This window comes from Malaclemys terrapin, chromosome 6 (assembly GCF_027887155.1).
Source record: "Malaclemys terrapin pileata isolate rMalTer1 chromosome 6, rMalTer1.hap1, whole genome shotgun sequence".
NCBI classification, from domain to species: Eukaryota; Metazoa; Chordata; order Testudines; family Emydidae; genus Malaclemys; species Malaclemys terrapin.
The window spans coordinates 57,397,848-57,414,713 of NC_071510.1; the positions used below are offsets into that span (position 1 = coordinate 57,397,848).

At 37.2% G+C, this 16,866-nt stretch overlaps 1 protein-coding gene across 2 annotated transcripts in view; it reads right to left on the reverse strand.

The window, feature by feature from the left end:
- Window positions 1-10,434: 10,434 nt before the first annotated feature.
- The window catches only part of PRDM6 (PR/SET domain 6), a 91,001-nt gene continuing 84,569 nt past the window's right edge, over window positions 10,435-16,866 (reverse strand). For both annotated transcript variants that reach the window (XM_054033193.1, XM_054033191.1), the window contains one exon: window positions 10,435-15,495. In XM_054033193.1, coding sequence (XP_053889168.1) covers window positions 15,381-15,495 — 115 coding nt within the window. In that variant the 3' untranslated portion in view covers window positions 10,435-15,380. The remainder of the gene's footprint in view (window positions 15,496-16,866) is intronic.

Sequence of the window (16,866 nt, forward strand, 5' to 3'; positions counted from 1 at the left end):
TGAACAATTTTGGTTTGAAGAAGCTTGTTTTTATTCCTTCATGGCGCATTTCATTTCAAATGTACAGTGAAGATTGTTTAGAAGGCTATAAGTACTATAGTGTGTAAGAACAGCAGTGAGATGATCTACCAAGGGAAAGAGAACCTTGATTTAATACAAGCTAAAATGCAGTACAGTATTTTAAACCTAGAGACAAATGAAGGACTCATTTGTGTGATTTTGTGATGTGATTTTAATGAAAAAATTGTATGATACATACATACCCTTAATTTTCTCTGGTATAAGGTTGCTTTTTTATTATTAATACTTGACTTTTTATCCCCCTCCTCCCACCAGTCCCTGTTTTCCCCCCACTTATGTATATTCTTAAAGATCTTTAAGAAAGGAAAAATGCATAGACTGTATTTTTCTAGCACATAAATTATACAGTAGAATAAGACTATCGGCTATATTGGGATTCTGCTTGTTAATTTTAAAAATACTAATTTTTTTAATAATATATTTTCTTAACAGTATTAGTCACTTAAATCTTGCCTGTGTCTTTAGTCAAATTAGATTTATTTTCTCATGTTTCTAATCCATCTGTTAGAATAGCTACAAATCATAATCCGTTCCCTGTAATGACGGTAGTGAAGAGTTGGTTTCTGTGCAACAGTGTATCTTTTTCTTTTTTCTGTTTTTTTCCTCTTTTTTTATTTCATTTGTTTTATTTTTATTTCATCACATTTTTAGTTGGTATAGCTAGATCTTGCAAATTGCTGTCTGAGCACTATGTGAGTTCTTGGAACCAAATATCAGGGGGTAGCCGTGTTAGTCTGTATCCACAAAAACAACAAGGAGTCAGGTGGCACCTTAAAGACTTACAGATTTATTTGGGCATAAGCTTTCGTGGGTAAAAAACCCAGCATCTGAAGTGGGTTTTTTATCCATGAAAGCTTATGCCCAGATAAAACTGTAAGTCTTTAAGGTGCCACCAGACTCCTCCTTGGAACCAAAGCTGCTTAGAGGGCAAATTGCTCCTCCCCATCTCTCCAAAAATGTTCAAATCCATGAGATTCACTAAAGGGCAACCTGATTTGCGGGATATGCAGTTTTTCTCTTGATGGAGTTTTACCTGAAGGGTTTTTTACAAACTGAGATTTAGTGTTTTTCTTTCTTTCAATACAGCTTTTAATACTAGTTAATCACATTTTCCCCAAAGATCATTGTATAGTTACTCAAACACAGTACAGTTGGTTAAAACACATGATTAGTATTATATGGATTCACTGTATTTTATATGTATGGTTGAATGTTCTTTCAGAAAGTTCACTGCACACATCCTTTGAAGGAGAGCACTATGCCTGCAAAAATAGGCCAGTGAGACAAGAAAAAGAAGGGTTTAGAAAGGCTATGTTTATTGATCAATAAATCACAGTCACTATAAGTGACCTGCTGACTTCAAGTTCCTTAGGTCAAGGAACCCTTTGCTATTCTGCAACTTCACCTCTTTGCTGAGCCTCTTAATCAAAACTGTAAAGCCAGAAAGAACATTGAACAATCAAGACTTGGATGATTGGATTGGTTATTTTAAATGACTAAACCTCTGTTGGTGACAGAATTTTGCGGATAGATTTCATCTTCCCAGACATTACTAAGTGGGTTCAGTATTTTGTGAAAAATGAACGAAGTATTTCTTTTTAAAAAGAAGCAAGCATTCAAAGACAAATCAGTGATTAGGAAGAAATACGTAACTGAATGTATGTACAATTGCTGCAGGGGATAATCAGGTATGCAGTGACAACTCCTCCCTCATCAACATCACTAGAGAATCATTTTTAATGGCACTACACTATGAACATATAAAGGCAATAGTATGTGTCCATCCTAATTCACCCTGAGAATCTATTAAATATAAATTACTAGATGTGTCTGTGCTTTTTGAGGCAGTGTTGTATCGAGGTGGGCAGTAATCAGGATATAAAATACATTGTATTAAAATGTATTTAAAACAGTCGATTTGTTTTATGCCAGGGTAACTGAGTGATCTCTGGTATAGCTAGTTCACTGCCACTTATTGTTGCTTAAAACATTTTTTTAAATTAGCAAAGTCCATAAAGAAGCAGCTGCTGTCCAAAATACAGATACTTAATGGGAGGGGGAAAACCTGTAAAGCTTTACTACTGAAATGCACCTAGAAGTAATAGGGGACAGTGAAGAAGATATGAGTTTGCCATGTGATTTAGCAGCAAAAAATCCAATGTATTCTTGGTTGCAGCGTATGATGCCATCAGAAAGGGATGGTTTTAGATGCCATCAGAAAGTTACTGGCAAATTGAAGGGAGAGAAATGTTCACCAAAAAATTACCTTTTTTGTAGAAATTTTTCAGTTTTCACCAACCAAAAAATGACATTTATTTACTGGAATTTTTTGAGTTTGGCTTTTTGTTTTCTGACAAAACCCCTCAAAATTTCAGAGGGTTTTTTTTAAAAGAAGAAACATCATTGTCTTGAAATTTTCCAAAGGGAAAACAATCATTTCCCAACCAGCTCTTATTTTTTTGGCATTACCCACAGACCAAGGAAAAGCCTCCGAGTCAGAGATTCCTACCTGCAGGTAGTGCACACCTTCAGAACATCGATCATTTCAAAATCTGAGATAGGCACACCAGTTAGATCCTTTCTTTTGATAGGTTTCAGAGTAACAGCCGTGTTAGTCTGTATCCGCAAAAAGAAGAACAGGAGTACTTGTGGCACCTTAGAGACTAACAAATTTATTAGAGCACAAGCTTTCGTGGACTACAGCCCACTTCTTCGGATGCATATAGAATGGAACATATATTGAGGAGATATATATACACACATACAGAGAGCATAAACAGGTGGGAGTTGTCTTACCAACTCTGAGAGGCCAATTAATTAAGAGAAAAAAAACTTTTGAAGTGATAATCAAGCTAGCCCAGTACAGACAGTTTGATAATAAGTGTGAGAGTACTTACAAGGGGAGATATATTATCAAACTGTCTGTACTGGGCTAGCTTGATTATCACTTCAAAAGTTTTTTTTCTCTTAATTAATTGGCCTCTCAGAGTTGGTAAGACAACTCCCACCTGTTTATGCTCTCTGTATGTGTGTATATATATATCTCCTCAATATATGTTCCATTCTATATGCATCCGAAGAAGTGGGCTGTAGTCCACGAAAGCTTGTGCTCTAATAAATTTGTTAGTCTCTAAGGTGCCACAAGTACTCCTGTTTTTCTTTTGTTAGTAGACTGATCATATTCTACTGCAGCATTTAAACTGAAATGTTGTGCAGTGCTACAGCAAACTTCCACAGATGGGCTTTCCCCTTCTATTCCTCAAAAGTAACTGACATTTGGGGCACGTCCACAAAAGCACATGGGTATTTCAAATGCAAAGGTGTTGTCTTGCCGTGTGACACAGTAGCACAGACTTGTCGCTGAGGCTTTGAAATTGTGAAGGGCTGGAGCAAATCTTCTTAAAGTCATTACAGTAAGACCAGATGTTCAACTGGTGTAACTCAGTGTAGTTCCATTCACTTCAAAAGAGTTACTCTTATTTACACCAGTTGAGAATCTGGCCCAGTGTATCTCTCTTAACTACAAGGTATGATGGTTACACAATGTAGAAAACAGGGACCACAGTTAATGGTGGTTTGGATGACTTTAATGTGCATTTTTGTACCCTCCATTGTATTTTCTAAGGTCATCCTTCAATTTCCCAGCTTTGACAATTGCCACTTGTAAGAAAGCTCAAAAAAATAATTCTGCTAAATAGATTCACAATGAAAGCTATCATGCTTTATTTATCAGAGGTGCAAACTCTGCAATCCATATTCTGGGCTCCCTGAAAAAATCCAGACCCAAGCCTCTGCATGACGTTTGAATCATGTTCATGAAGGCCTAGGTTATGGGAAAGAAAATGAAGTCCAATGATCCACTGTGAAACATAAACACGGGCAGGTTTTTTTGATAGTCACATGCATACTCATTTGAAGAAACTTGAGAAAGAGACTTTGATTGAACATAGAAGTGTGGAAGAGGGGCATGAAAGATGATCAAAGAGAGAAATAAAAGTATAATGGATGGGAGTGGTGAGAGCAGAGAGAATGGGGGCATGAAGAAAGAAAAAAGACTAATTCCCTAAAGATACACTGCCAAAAATCAACTGCCACAGCTGCTAGCCTGGAGAAGACATCTGGGAAAAAGCGAATGTGGTACAGGTCTGTCTATAAAGGATTGGCTGGTCTGGCTTGCGAAAGGATGATTGTGGAAGGCCACTGAAGATAGAGGCCTAGTTAAAACAAGACTAATTACTCCACAACAAAATACATGATTTGACACAGTAACTCTCAGAGGTGAGACTTGAAGGGTGAAGTGCAAATATTTTGAGATCCCAAAAAACAAATCTCTGTACCTAATATACAGACCTACGTAGTCATTCCCTTTTGTTTTTCCTCCTGCCCTGAACTTGGTTCCAGTTGTTTTTCAGATCCAGTTTGTCTGCTGCATTAATTTATAATTGGCTCTGCTGTAGTCAAAGGGGAAAGCAAGTCTTAAGACTCATCTGTTTGCTGCACCCACAGCTGCCAAAGGCCAGCTGCGTGTAAGTTTCTGTTTCGCTCTTAGCTGGTTCTCAATCTACAAAAATGCTCGAGTGTTAAGAGCAAGTGGGTTACCAAATGTTTGTTTATATCCAATAAAATAAATAGATGAACATTCTCTGACAATTAAAAATAGGTTTAAAATACATAATTGATCCTGTCATTTGTTGTCATTGGGTATGTCTATGTTGTAAATAAATAAATAAAAACCCCACAAAAAATAAAAATAATGCACAGCAAGTCTTAGCATCCGGATCTATTGACTTGGGTTCATGAGGCTTGCACTATTAGGCTAAAAATAGCAGTGTACATATTCCCACTTGGGCTGAAGCCTGGGCCCTGAAACCTAGTGAGGAGGGAGGGTTTCAGAGTCCAGGCTCCAGCCCAAGCAGGAACGTCTACAGCTGTATTTTTAGCCACATGGCGTGAGTCCCACAAGCCCCACTCACTTGACTTGGGCTCTGAGACTTGCTGCCATGGTATTACCCCTCCCCCCCCAGTATAGATGTACCCATAAAACCACACACCCAGAACCTGAGTTTCTTTTTTCAGCCAGCTCCCTTGATTTTAACATAGAAGATAATTATTTCCTCTCATTTAGTCTATTACTAAGCTAAAAACAGTTCAAAATGCCTAATCATCAGCCTGCAATCTCCATCCACAATGAGACTCCATGTCATGATCAGGGAGAGTTGGACCAGAATTTCTTTTGAAACCTTATGGTGCAGCTTATTGACAAAAGGGTGTAGCCAACTAATTGACTCGCAGTTCAATATTAAGAATGGGCAAGAGACCAAATAACCAAGCTCAACCATATTGTCTAAAGAAAAAACAATTGCTACAGGAAAGAAAGAGTTAATACATCACCAATCCTTCCCAGGAAGTGAAGTTGCTCTGTGTGTTCAATTCACCTTACACAGAAGATGCCCCCTTAAACTAGCCATCTTTTATAGGATGGGTGTTTACAAGTTCCAGAGCATTGTTCACATCACTTTAAAATTTAAGTTTAACTAGCCAGCTTGTGCCAGCTTTGCCTTTGGTGCTACCCTGTACTTTCCCGGCTTTCGTTTGAATATTAAATTCCATACATTGAGGGGCATGAAGATACTCCCTAATACAGAGCATTCATAACTCTTATAATTATTTCCTTGTACCATGTTGGTCCTTTGTTTCATAACACTCATCCATCTAGCTCTTGACAGTTTTTATATTTGCTTAAGCCAAGTACTGAACTATACTTGTCCTGGGGCATCATGCCATATGTCTTCACATAAGTGAGCAAGAATAAGCCTAGTACAATTTAACATCGTTACCCAATACATGTATGTTACATTAATACCATGTGTATAATATCTATTAATGTGGTGAGTGTATAAGGGTGTGAATATATCCTGTATGTGTTGGCTAACAGTCCCCTGCTTGTCACTTTGCTGATTATATCAGGGTGATTTTTTGGATGACCCGACAGCAAGTGTGAAAAATTGGGACGGGGGTAGGGGGTAATAGGAGCCTATATAAGAAAAAGACCCAAAAATCAGGACTGTCCCTATAAAATCAGGACATCTGGTCACCCTAGTGATAATTTAGCCAAATTAATATATGAAGCAAAGGTAAGGGCATTCATGTGAGATTTCCACTATTTTACCAAACTGTGTAAGTGGCAATACATGATTAATACAATTAAAATAATACTCCTTGTAATATAAGCACAACTTTAAAGATACTTCTATCCAAGTATGGGAAATTATTATTTCCAGATCGCCATCATGGATAAGGTTGTCCAAAACTTGTTCTGCTTTAAGCATGTTATCGTTAATCTGAAAAATATGAGTTGCTTTTCCTTTTAATAAGGTTTTTAAATTTAAAGTTAGTGAATCCATATGTATGTTAAAAACTGGCACATATTTTTGACTTCATCCTGGTTCTGGGGCTCACTTTGAATCATGGATTTATTTTGAAAAACTTAGATTGGCTGAGATGATAGAGTAAGACTTTTACAATACTATGTACATAAGGAGTAAAACAAATTTGGGCTAGTAACATTAGAGACAAGGATTCCATACCATTTTTTTTTTTATAATTAGTCACTACACAATACTGTCTAGCCATATTAGATGTCACACTCACTGCTGGCATCACCACTTGGTATGCGTCACAGTGCAGGAGCCAGTATGGGCTAACTTTCCTATCTTGTTGTACTGGTACAGACCTGCATGGCCACGTACTATAGTAGCACTGTCAAAGCCATCACACTGGTACAGGTAGCCTCCTAGCTGGCTCGCCACTATTCAGAAAAGTGTGTAGCCAACTAATTGACTCTACTTGCGGGTCAATATTAAGACTGTTCAAGAGACCTAATAACCAAGCTCAGCAAGTTCATTATCTAAAGTCAAAGAAATACAGGAAAGAAAGAGTTAATACATAACCAATCTTTCCCAGGCATTGCAGTCTCGCTGCATGTTCAGTTCATCTTACACAGAAGATGTGCTTCCCTGGGTGATTGTTACTCCTGTTTGCCCTGGACATACAATTTTCTTAAGCTGAGTTGCAATACTGTCAAGGACTGCTGTCCCCTTTAAAGCTGTCCAGTAAAGCTGCCGTGGCTACAGCTCACGGCAGAAGTTTCTTTCTTTTATAAGTGGTGCAGCTTGCCATAAGATCACACTCAACTAGCATGTAGAGTTATAGAATCCCCTCTCCGCATATGCCCTACATTTTGTGCCACAAAGGTTTAACGTTTTAATGCATGACCTATGTATCACAGAAGCATTTAGTGTCTCATCCTGCCTTACTCTAAATCCCACTATAAAATTGTATTCCTCTAGCATTACCTGCCTGGAGAACTTGGTCCCATTTTTAGGTGCTGAATAGAGTCCCTGATTTCCTCGGTAGTGTTATGCAATCTCCTAAAAACATAAGTAGAGTCTCTCTCTCTGTGTCTGGTGAGCTGTATGGACCAGCAAGTCCTGGCATATTTTCCCTATTTGAGGCCGCCTGCTTAGCAACTTCTCTAGAGGGACCCTTCAGGTCTGTAATGCTGAGTGATGCATCAGTAATGGAAGTTGTTTCCTATAAATGCCATTTTCCAGGTAACCTGTGGAATGGACAGTAACCGACTATATTGCAGTGTCAGTATCCAATATTGGTACTGATACCATAAAAGAAATATACATAGAACCAGATACTAAGCAAGGTTGTTTTGAATAACATAAGCCTTAAATAGGATGCAGTGGTCACTGATCCCAAATTACAAATTGTGCTACAGGGAATTTAACACACAATATAACACCTTCCCAATCCACTTTAGTTTTTGCTATGGAGAACAACACTATTCACCTAATTGTTCATCATTAATAAGGTCTGGTAATTTTTTTCAGTATTCTCTAATGACCTGGTTATGGTGGGTAATGCATAATTCCCATAGATTCATAGATTCAAGGACTGGAAGGGACCTCGAGAGGTCATCGAGTCCAGTCCCCTGCCCGCATGGCAGGACCAAATACTGTCTAGACCATCCCTGATAGACATTTATCTAACCTACTCTTAAATGTCTCCAGAGACGGAGATTCCACAACCTCCCTAGGCAATTTGTTCCAGTGTTTAACCACCCTGACAGTTAGGAACTTTTTCCTAATGTCCAACCTAGACCTCCCTTGCTGCAGTTTAAACCCATTGTTTCTGGTTCTATCCTTAGAGGCTAAGGTGAACAAGTTCTCTCCCTCCTTTTTATGACACCCTTTTAGATACCTGAAAACTGCTATCATGTCCCCTCTCAGTCTTCTCTTTTCCAAACTAAACAAACCCAATTCTTTCAACCTTCCTTCATAGGTCATGTTCTCAAGACCTTTAATCATTCTTGTTGCTCTTCTTTGGACCCTTTCCAATTTCTCCACATCTTTTTTAAAATGCGGCGCCCAGAACTGGACACAATACTCCAGCTGAGGCCTAACCAGAGTAGAGCGGAAGAATGACTTCTTGTGTCTTGCTCACAACACACCTGTTAATACATCCCAGAATCATGTTTGCTTTTTTTGCAACAGCATCACACTGTTGACTCATATTTAGCTTGTGGTCCACTATAACCCCTAGATCCCTTTCTGCCGTACTCCTTCCTAGACAGTCTTTTCCCATTCTGTATGTGTGAAATTGATTTTTCCTTCCTAAGTGGAGCACTTTGCATTTGTCTTTGTTAAACTTCATCCTGTTTAACTCAGACCATTTCTCCAATTTGTCCAGATCATTTTGAATTATGACCCTGTCCTCCAAAGTAGTTGCAATCCCTCCCAGTTTGGTATCATCCGCAAACTTAATAAGCGTACTTTCTATGCCAATATCTAAGTCGTTGATGAAGATATTGAACAGAGCCGGTCCCAAAACAGACCCCTGCGGTACCCCACTCGTTACGCCTTTTCAGCAGGATTGGGAACCATTAATAACAATAATATTGTTATTAAGCGGTGCAAATAACTTATCTAACTTCTTGATTTTCCGTGACCTTTTTATTTATTTGTTTGTTTCAATTATTTGGTTGCTTTGCTATTGGCCCTAGAACTGATCTTCCAGTTCACGGCTGTCACGTTGGGGTGGGGTGTGAGTGTCATACCTACTCTTTGATTACACTTCAGTCTCTGAAGCTCTCGGACCAGCACCTAAAAAAAATTCATCAAAGGAATTAAAAGAAAAAAAAAAAAAAACTAAGAGCACTGCCTGCTAAGAGACCTGAGACTCACCCCACTAAATAACTCACAAGAAAGGGAGTGAGGTGGACCCAGGAATCTACCTTACGTGTCTTATAAGGCTATCATTAGATCACCAGCCCAAAAGGCTCCCTCCCACCTCCCCTTTTAAACATTTGTGTCTCATTAGCTCATGACAGATTACACAGGTTGGGGGATATAATCTCATGCAGCATGACTCAATATAATTTCTTGTTTTAAAGAAGTTTCCTGACATATATAGAAGTTTGCCTCGGATGATTGACTATCCATGCTACTTGCAAATCAGCAGGCAGCCTGCTGGCCAATTACCTGAGTATATTCTCAAGTACAGTAGTTTTGCACAATTATTCTACCAGGGTGGTTCTGCTGCTTACATAAAAGGTTATAGAACATGAAAAATAACAAAAACTGACATATTTTTCTCATACTCAAGTGGTATTTTTTTCAAGTGGAACAAGGGGGACTTAGTGAAATAATCATTGCTCTTTCACATATATGACTGCAGTGAAATCATATTACAAAAGGCACAGAAGGTCTATTGCAGCAGAGCATGGTTAGTGCTTTAGAAATATTTTAAAAGACAGAGCAGATATCAGATAAACTTGGAGCACTGAAATTCTGTCTCAGGCCACTAGATGGTGATCCTTGTAAATTGGGGCTCAGGTAAATACATAATGAAGGTTAACACTCTTAGAGATTAAAAAAAATCATGTAATTTGAATAAGAAAAATCAGTTAAAATGCAAAATTATTTGTATCATTAAAATAAAAAAACAAGCTACACAGTATTGTAGGGAAGTAGTTCTCACTTTTCCACAGTCGCACCTCAAATTACAACATAAAAACAATTTGAGGATCCCTCTCTCTTACCATCTAGCCACAGAAAAAGGGATGGGAACAGGGCCATGACATCTCAATCCTGTTTGCAGCATCCAGCATGAGAATGAACCCATGCTGTAGGATTATAAAAACTATTGCACAAAGAATATTGCAAAGCACCTCAGGTTATTTTGATACCTTTTGCATCAGCATGTTTAAAGCTTATTTGTATTTCTGTTCCATTAATATTTTGAAAACATAATTATGAACAAAGAAAAAGGGAGATATAGGACTTAATGATAGAAATGTTTTATTAATCAAATATATTTACATTTTTGTTTTTTCTTTAAATGTGTGCCTTTTTCATTTAAACACTGGTAATCTTTACAGTTTATATCACAAGAATAAAGCTACATGCATGACTTAATTGGTCCTTTGCAGTAAAAAAAAAAAAAAAAAGATGCAATTTTATGACGTTTAAAAAATGCAAGCAAGCTGTTTACCATTCTAAGTACAGTGCCATTATTATTCTTATTACAACAAAGGACCTTTCCAGCATACTGTACACTTACTGCATGGCTATTTGCCCTTTTGTAGATTGGCTTGATGATGTCTAAACTTTCAAAAATGAGACAAATCAGAGGAAAAAGACAGCACAATTTCAAATGTTTTATTTTATGGAAACTCATATACAGAAGGTATTTGGATGCAACAAAAAAGTGCACTAAGGATAAATTTAAAATAAGTCATAGCAATACATAACTTTCAAAAGTAGTGAGGACTTTTATCACTTTTTAATTTTCAAATATTTATCATTTAGAAACCACATCTGTTTGGCACATATCAGACAGCCATATACCCTAATGGCACCATACAAGTGATAAATAACAATTTTAAAAAGAGATAAGTATATCAAAGAAAGTAACAGATCCACACATCATAGCCTTTGTGTTTTTAGTATCTAATGTGCTGTAATTATTACATTGCTCAAAGCTCTGTTCTTGTTCAAAAGAAAACAATCATTTTGTTATTTTAAAAGTTCATATTATTTGTCAACTGTGATTTCTTAAGGGGCTTGAAGCTTTTCTAAGAAGTGTGTGTGAGGGAGAGAAAGAGACTTCATTCTGTGTGTAGGTGAACATTAGAAATGTATACAATTTTAGATATATTGTAAAAGATTTTGGATTTTGCAGTATTGGAAGAATGTTATACTTGTACATATTTACCAAACTTCAAAAGGGAGATCACAACAGTTTCAGAAATTCAGAAATGGTAGGCACATAATTATTACTGTTTGAGGTAATCATACTTTACTTACTGTTTTAATTCACTGTGTTCAAGCATATAAAATTATATCCTTAATGATCCCAAATGCATAATTAGTACATCGATACCCAAAAAGAAACTCACTCAGCATTCAGTAAGAGTAGAAAGAAACTAGATTTTGTTTAGTTCAATTCAGGATGCGTTTTAGCTTGTCAATACTCTCAAGGACAGTTTTACACTTACTATATTGTAATAGATGCACACTGTTGCACTGAATAACTTGAGAGCGAAACACCCACTCTGAAATCATGTATTTTTTTGCACTGAATTGCATTTGTATGCTGCCAACTATATTGTGAAAGTGCCTTAGTAAAGCGACAATGCAATAATTAAAAATGTGCTTGGGAAACAGGCACAACATAATGAATAAAATGTCCTTTGGAAGTACAAAATAATTCCTGCAAAAATTATGCTTTTTCACTGGTATGTTTAAAAACAAATCCCAACAAACTCCTAAAAGAATGCAGTTAGTCTTCAAATCTTTTGGGCCACATCCAAGAAAGCACTTTACGGCAATTATAAGCACATGATTAAGGCCATCGCTTTTCAGCAATGGAGTTATGGACAACTTTAAGTACATGCTTAAGTGCTTTTCTGAACTGGCCCTTAAAAACTACTGCAAAGCATAGGCCTGACCTTGTGAGATACTGAGTGCTCTGAACTACCACTGATTTCACCTCACAGAAAAAGAAGAGAATACCTTGATAATACAAAATCACAGTTTGCTGATACAACATGTAGCTCACATTTGCCTCTCAGAGTTTAGCATATCTCATTTCTCACCTAAGATGCAAAACCTACTTATTTCTGCAGTTTATGATGAAATAATTCCATAATTTACAATAGTGATGAGAGTCTTGCTCTGTTCAAGTGCTGAATAGGACCGTTGCATTATATTGGGATTATTTCATTACTAAGCTAGAATAATGTGTGTGCATCACAGTACCAACAAAGGTGTGCTAAAAGGTTTAGAAGCCATCCTGGTCTTTCTAAAGTAGAGATGGCCCCAATCCAAACACTCCCAAATGTTAGGAAAATACAGATTTAGTTCTGAACTTTGCTGCTTAAGCCAATCACTGCTGTGAATAAAATGATGCCTAAATTCTGACCTTTAAATTGTAATATTGGATACCTAACTATCCATGTTACGTGGCTCTCATCCTATAGAAAATCCGATGAATACTAGACTAGAACCTCAAATAATTCAAAGGATAAATCTGGATAAGCATCCATAAAGTTAGACTCTTACCCAAGCTTATCCAAATTTCTTTAGTCTAGAAACAGGGCTGGAAAACTCAAGCGGAAAATGCCTTTTTACTATATTTCTGCTACTTTCTGATTTTGTAACTGAATACTTATAAACAACTTGAAAATTAGGACCGGGCAAAAATAATTAATCTGTTTTTAGTCACAAAATTTCACAAAACAAAATTACAATTTTGCCTCCATGACATAGCAAGACCCCCAGAACTGGCTCTATCCCCTTATCTTAAAATTGCAGTGTTTGCAATGAAACAGAGAACATTTTAAAATATTAAATGTGAAAATTGATCTTTTATTAAACAAAATTATGAAATTAAAACACGTCAAGGTTTATCCTTGAAAAGAGACCATTTTTGAGTGAAAATTAGCCCAGAAAATTCAGCCTTTTTTTGTTAAACTGAACCCATTTAAAGAATTGTTGAGGTTTTTAAATGATGCTGTGAATACTTCAGACAACCCTTAATGCAAGACCACACCAATGTGGATGAAACACTGAAAAATAATATAGAAACTGACAAATAGAGTATCTTGACTGTGAACTGTTATGGTGTAGTATTGCCAGCAATAAGATAGGAAGAACACATGGCTACAAATGACAAGTATTTCTATCATTTTATTGCCCTTCATTTGCCAATACCGCCTCCTTTTTTCTAAACTCTCCCCTCTCCAGCACTGGAATCCCACATTCCTGTGAGTACAAGCTCCGAAGTAGGTAGGACACTCATTTTCCTAGTGGGATCCCAATGTGCATTTAGCTGTTGAAGAAAGCTTGTGTACCGTATATTGGGTGAAATCCTGGGCTCATTGAAGTTAACAGGAGTATTGCCATTGACTTCAGTGAGGCCAATATTCACCCCTTGTATTTATAAATAACGTTAGGAAGTCAAGATCCAGCATCTCTCTGATTACCTCTGCTCTGGATTGCTGTGCGTTCATGTTTCTTTACCATCTTAGAATAACACATAGAAATATCAACAGAGCTGTGTGGAAAGAAAGGTTAGTAGTCCTGTTTGATGGTGGTTGATTTAAAGAGGCACTGCTTTGCGCAGTCTCGTTTTTGAGCAGAAATCACCATTGAAACTGATGAGGGCATGCTGCCTAATATCTGATGAGATGATATGACAGTTGCATCAGTGCCTACCAACTCAGGAGACTAAGCATTGCTTTAAAGATGAGTAAGATGTAACCAATACTCTTGCCTCCACAAAGGACTTTACTTACACATAAACATTTACTCTTTTAAAAAAAACATATGAACTGGATCCAGAGGGATATATTTTTAATCCTGAATGCTTTAAGGAGTACCGGTTAAAATCCTGGCCCTGCTGAATCAATGGCAACATTCTCATTGTCTTCAGTGGGGCAGGATTTCACCTAATGTGTGCAACTGCCAATAAAATCACATTGCATTAGCTGTGCCTGTTCAGAAAGTATACAGCCTGAAGGTGTTTAGCCTTTCCTGTATGCACACACTAAGTACTCTGTTATTGTCTATATATCTTTATGAGGACACTTCTTTTCTTGGTAAATGTGTATAAACTCCCTTTAGCATTAATGGGCATTAAGCTCTTGGCTTGAATGAAAATTAGGTAGAGATCTCTAAAGTGACTGCAATGAAGCCACACACAAGACACCTGGATTCAGGTTTTCTTACAATCTTGAAACTGGCTGAGTTTGTTGAAAGTTTCAAGTGACCTGGGATTGCTTTCAAATGAACCTGAGCCAATAAGGTACAAATATCTGGACACTGTAAAATAGGCTACAGTAGACTTTTGAGTAACAAATCATTACATCAACCTCCCAAATAAAATCTAATCCTTTTTGTTTTGCTTCTCACTGTAGGACTTTCAGATAGAGAATTTATTAACATTGGATTTTTATTGAAAACACTTTCTCTCTTTTTAAACAGTGATATTGTGTTTCAAAGCTCTACGTGTTACAATATTTTCCTTGCTGATAGTCTTACACAACTGTATATCTATAGACATGAAAAACATTTCTTGTTTGGTTTTCCAGGAACTTTGTACCAGGACAAAATTGTGTAATGAAACCATGTACATGGAAAAAGTGTGCAAAAATGTAAAGTCTGGAACCATGAAATGAAATGTCCTTTGGTCTGAGGAACTGGACACTGATTCAGATATGGTTCTAGATCACTTTCCATTGCACCATTCAGACACAAGAATTTCTATTATAGCTATGTCAAGACCAACCCAACCAAATATAAGGACTATTTCTGGGTCCTTTGAATCATGCTCCAAAAAAAGGTGCAACAATAAACAAGTCCATGTGCATTCGCAGTCATAACTATAGGCAGAAGAACCCTTGAGATTCCTCGCTTTGGTATTAAATAACAATTATAAATGCTTTTAGAAATAAAGCAATACATGGTGGGACTTGAAATGTTAGCAGTCCCAGGTTATTTGTCCATTGAAATAAGTCTCATCCCTAGTCATAAATAAATAATCTCTTTCCTGGCCTTACTTCCATGCCAGGATCAATATCTTTTAACATCTTACTTATTTTATTACTGCTTTTGGTTTTCTGGGACTGATTGAAAGTTGCTCAGAGGAAATCTTTGGTTTTGCTTAAGTGTCCATGACATTTAATCATGACTTTCCTTGCAGTTTAATTCCAACCAGTCAATCAGTTAATCCACTTCAATTGATTCTGTGCTCTCTGTTATTGGCTTGCACTCATTGGGCATCCTCTGGTGTCGACTCAGCTGGGTGGCTTGTGTGAAGCTCCTCTCACACCTCTCGCACCTGGTGAAGGCAAGAGAGAAAATTGAGACTGGGGAGCTGCTCTTGCGGGGAGGCGGGGAGTGATGGGCTTTGTCTCATCCTGTCTAATCAGAACAGACACTCAAAAGTGGCTTCAGATTTTACCGGCTCAAGAGGTTTAATTGGTGGCTACTTCCAAGGCCTTGATGCCTATGATGGGACAAGGCCTGTCTGATTCAGAACAGAGGAATCTGTCAATAGACAGGGGGAAGGTGATTTCTCCAGAGAGGCCTGTCCTGCTGTAGCTCTGATCACTGTCAGTTCAAATAGATAAAGAACAAAAAGAGATTTTTAGGAGTGAGCCATCAAAGCAGCAGCTTGGCTGCAGTTTTCTGCTCTATAACCCCTGAGGAGAAATTGATGACAAATAGAATTTCACCTTCTGCTAATTTAAAAATAAGAAATTCACCTATTGGAAGAAGAGAAGCTGTAGAGCAATAATTGCTTAGTGTAATAACAAGAGAAAAACTCTGTATTTATCTATTACTATATAGTTGGGTTTACTTTAAACAATCTGGTAGGATTAGTGCTTGGTTAATCAATTGTCTGAAAACATCCACAGCATTTGATATAGTTGGGGGGAGGGGGAGAGAAGAACTCTTAATCAGCAGTGTGTGTTTCATTGTCTTTTAAGTCTTTTAATTACCCTTCCCCCCCTCCAGTGAACTACAATGTGTGGCAAAATAATCCGAGAATTAAGATATGAAATTTGAGGGAAAAGAAAAGGGGTTTCTCTAGTTCAGAATGAGTCATCTGGCCTTCTAGTAAAAGAGAATCCCTTGTGTATCTAATATCAACTTCTTTACATATTGTGTCCTCTTAATTAGCACTGAGAATGCTAGATATAATTGTATAATGAGCTAGGAATACAGCAGATTTTTCACTGTAAGGCGCTCACTCATAAAGCGACCATTAATTTAATGGAGCTGTGTGATGTTTTATCTTCATCAATAAAAGCATCACTATAATGAATTAATTCCCCAGCTTCAAAAAGTGAGGAAAACAATGGCCTGTTACCTTGTATCCATCTTTCTCTCTTCAGTGATATAAATCAATGGTTCACAACCAGAGGTACACATGCCCGTGGGGCTATGCAGAGATCTTCTGGGGGGTCCATCAACTTATCTAGATATTTGCCTAGTTTTACAACAGGCTACAGAAAAAGCACTAGCAAAGTCAGTACAAACTAAAATTTCACTCAGCCAATAACTTGTTTATACTGCTCTATATACGGTACACTGAAATATAAGTACAATATTTATATTCCAATTCATTTATTTTATAATGATATGGTAAAAATGAGAACATAGTAATGAGTAATAGTGTGCTGTGACACTTCTGTATTTTTATGTC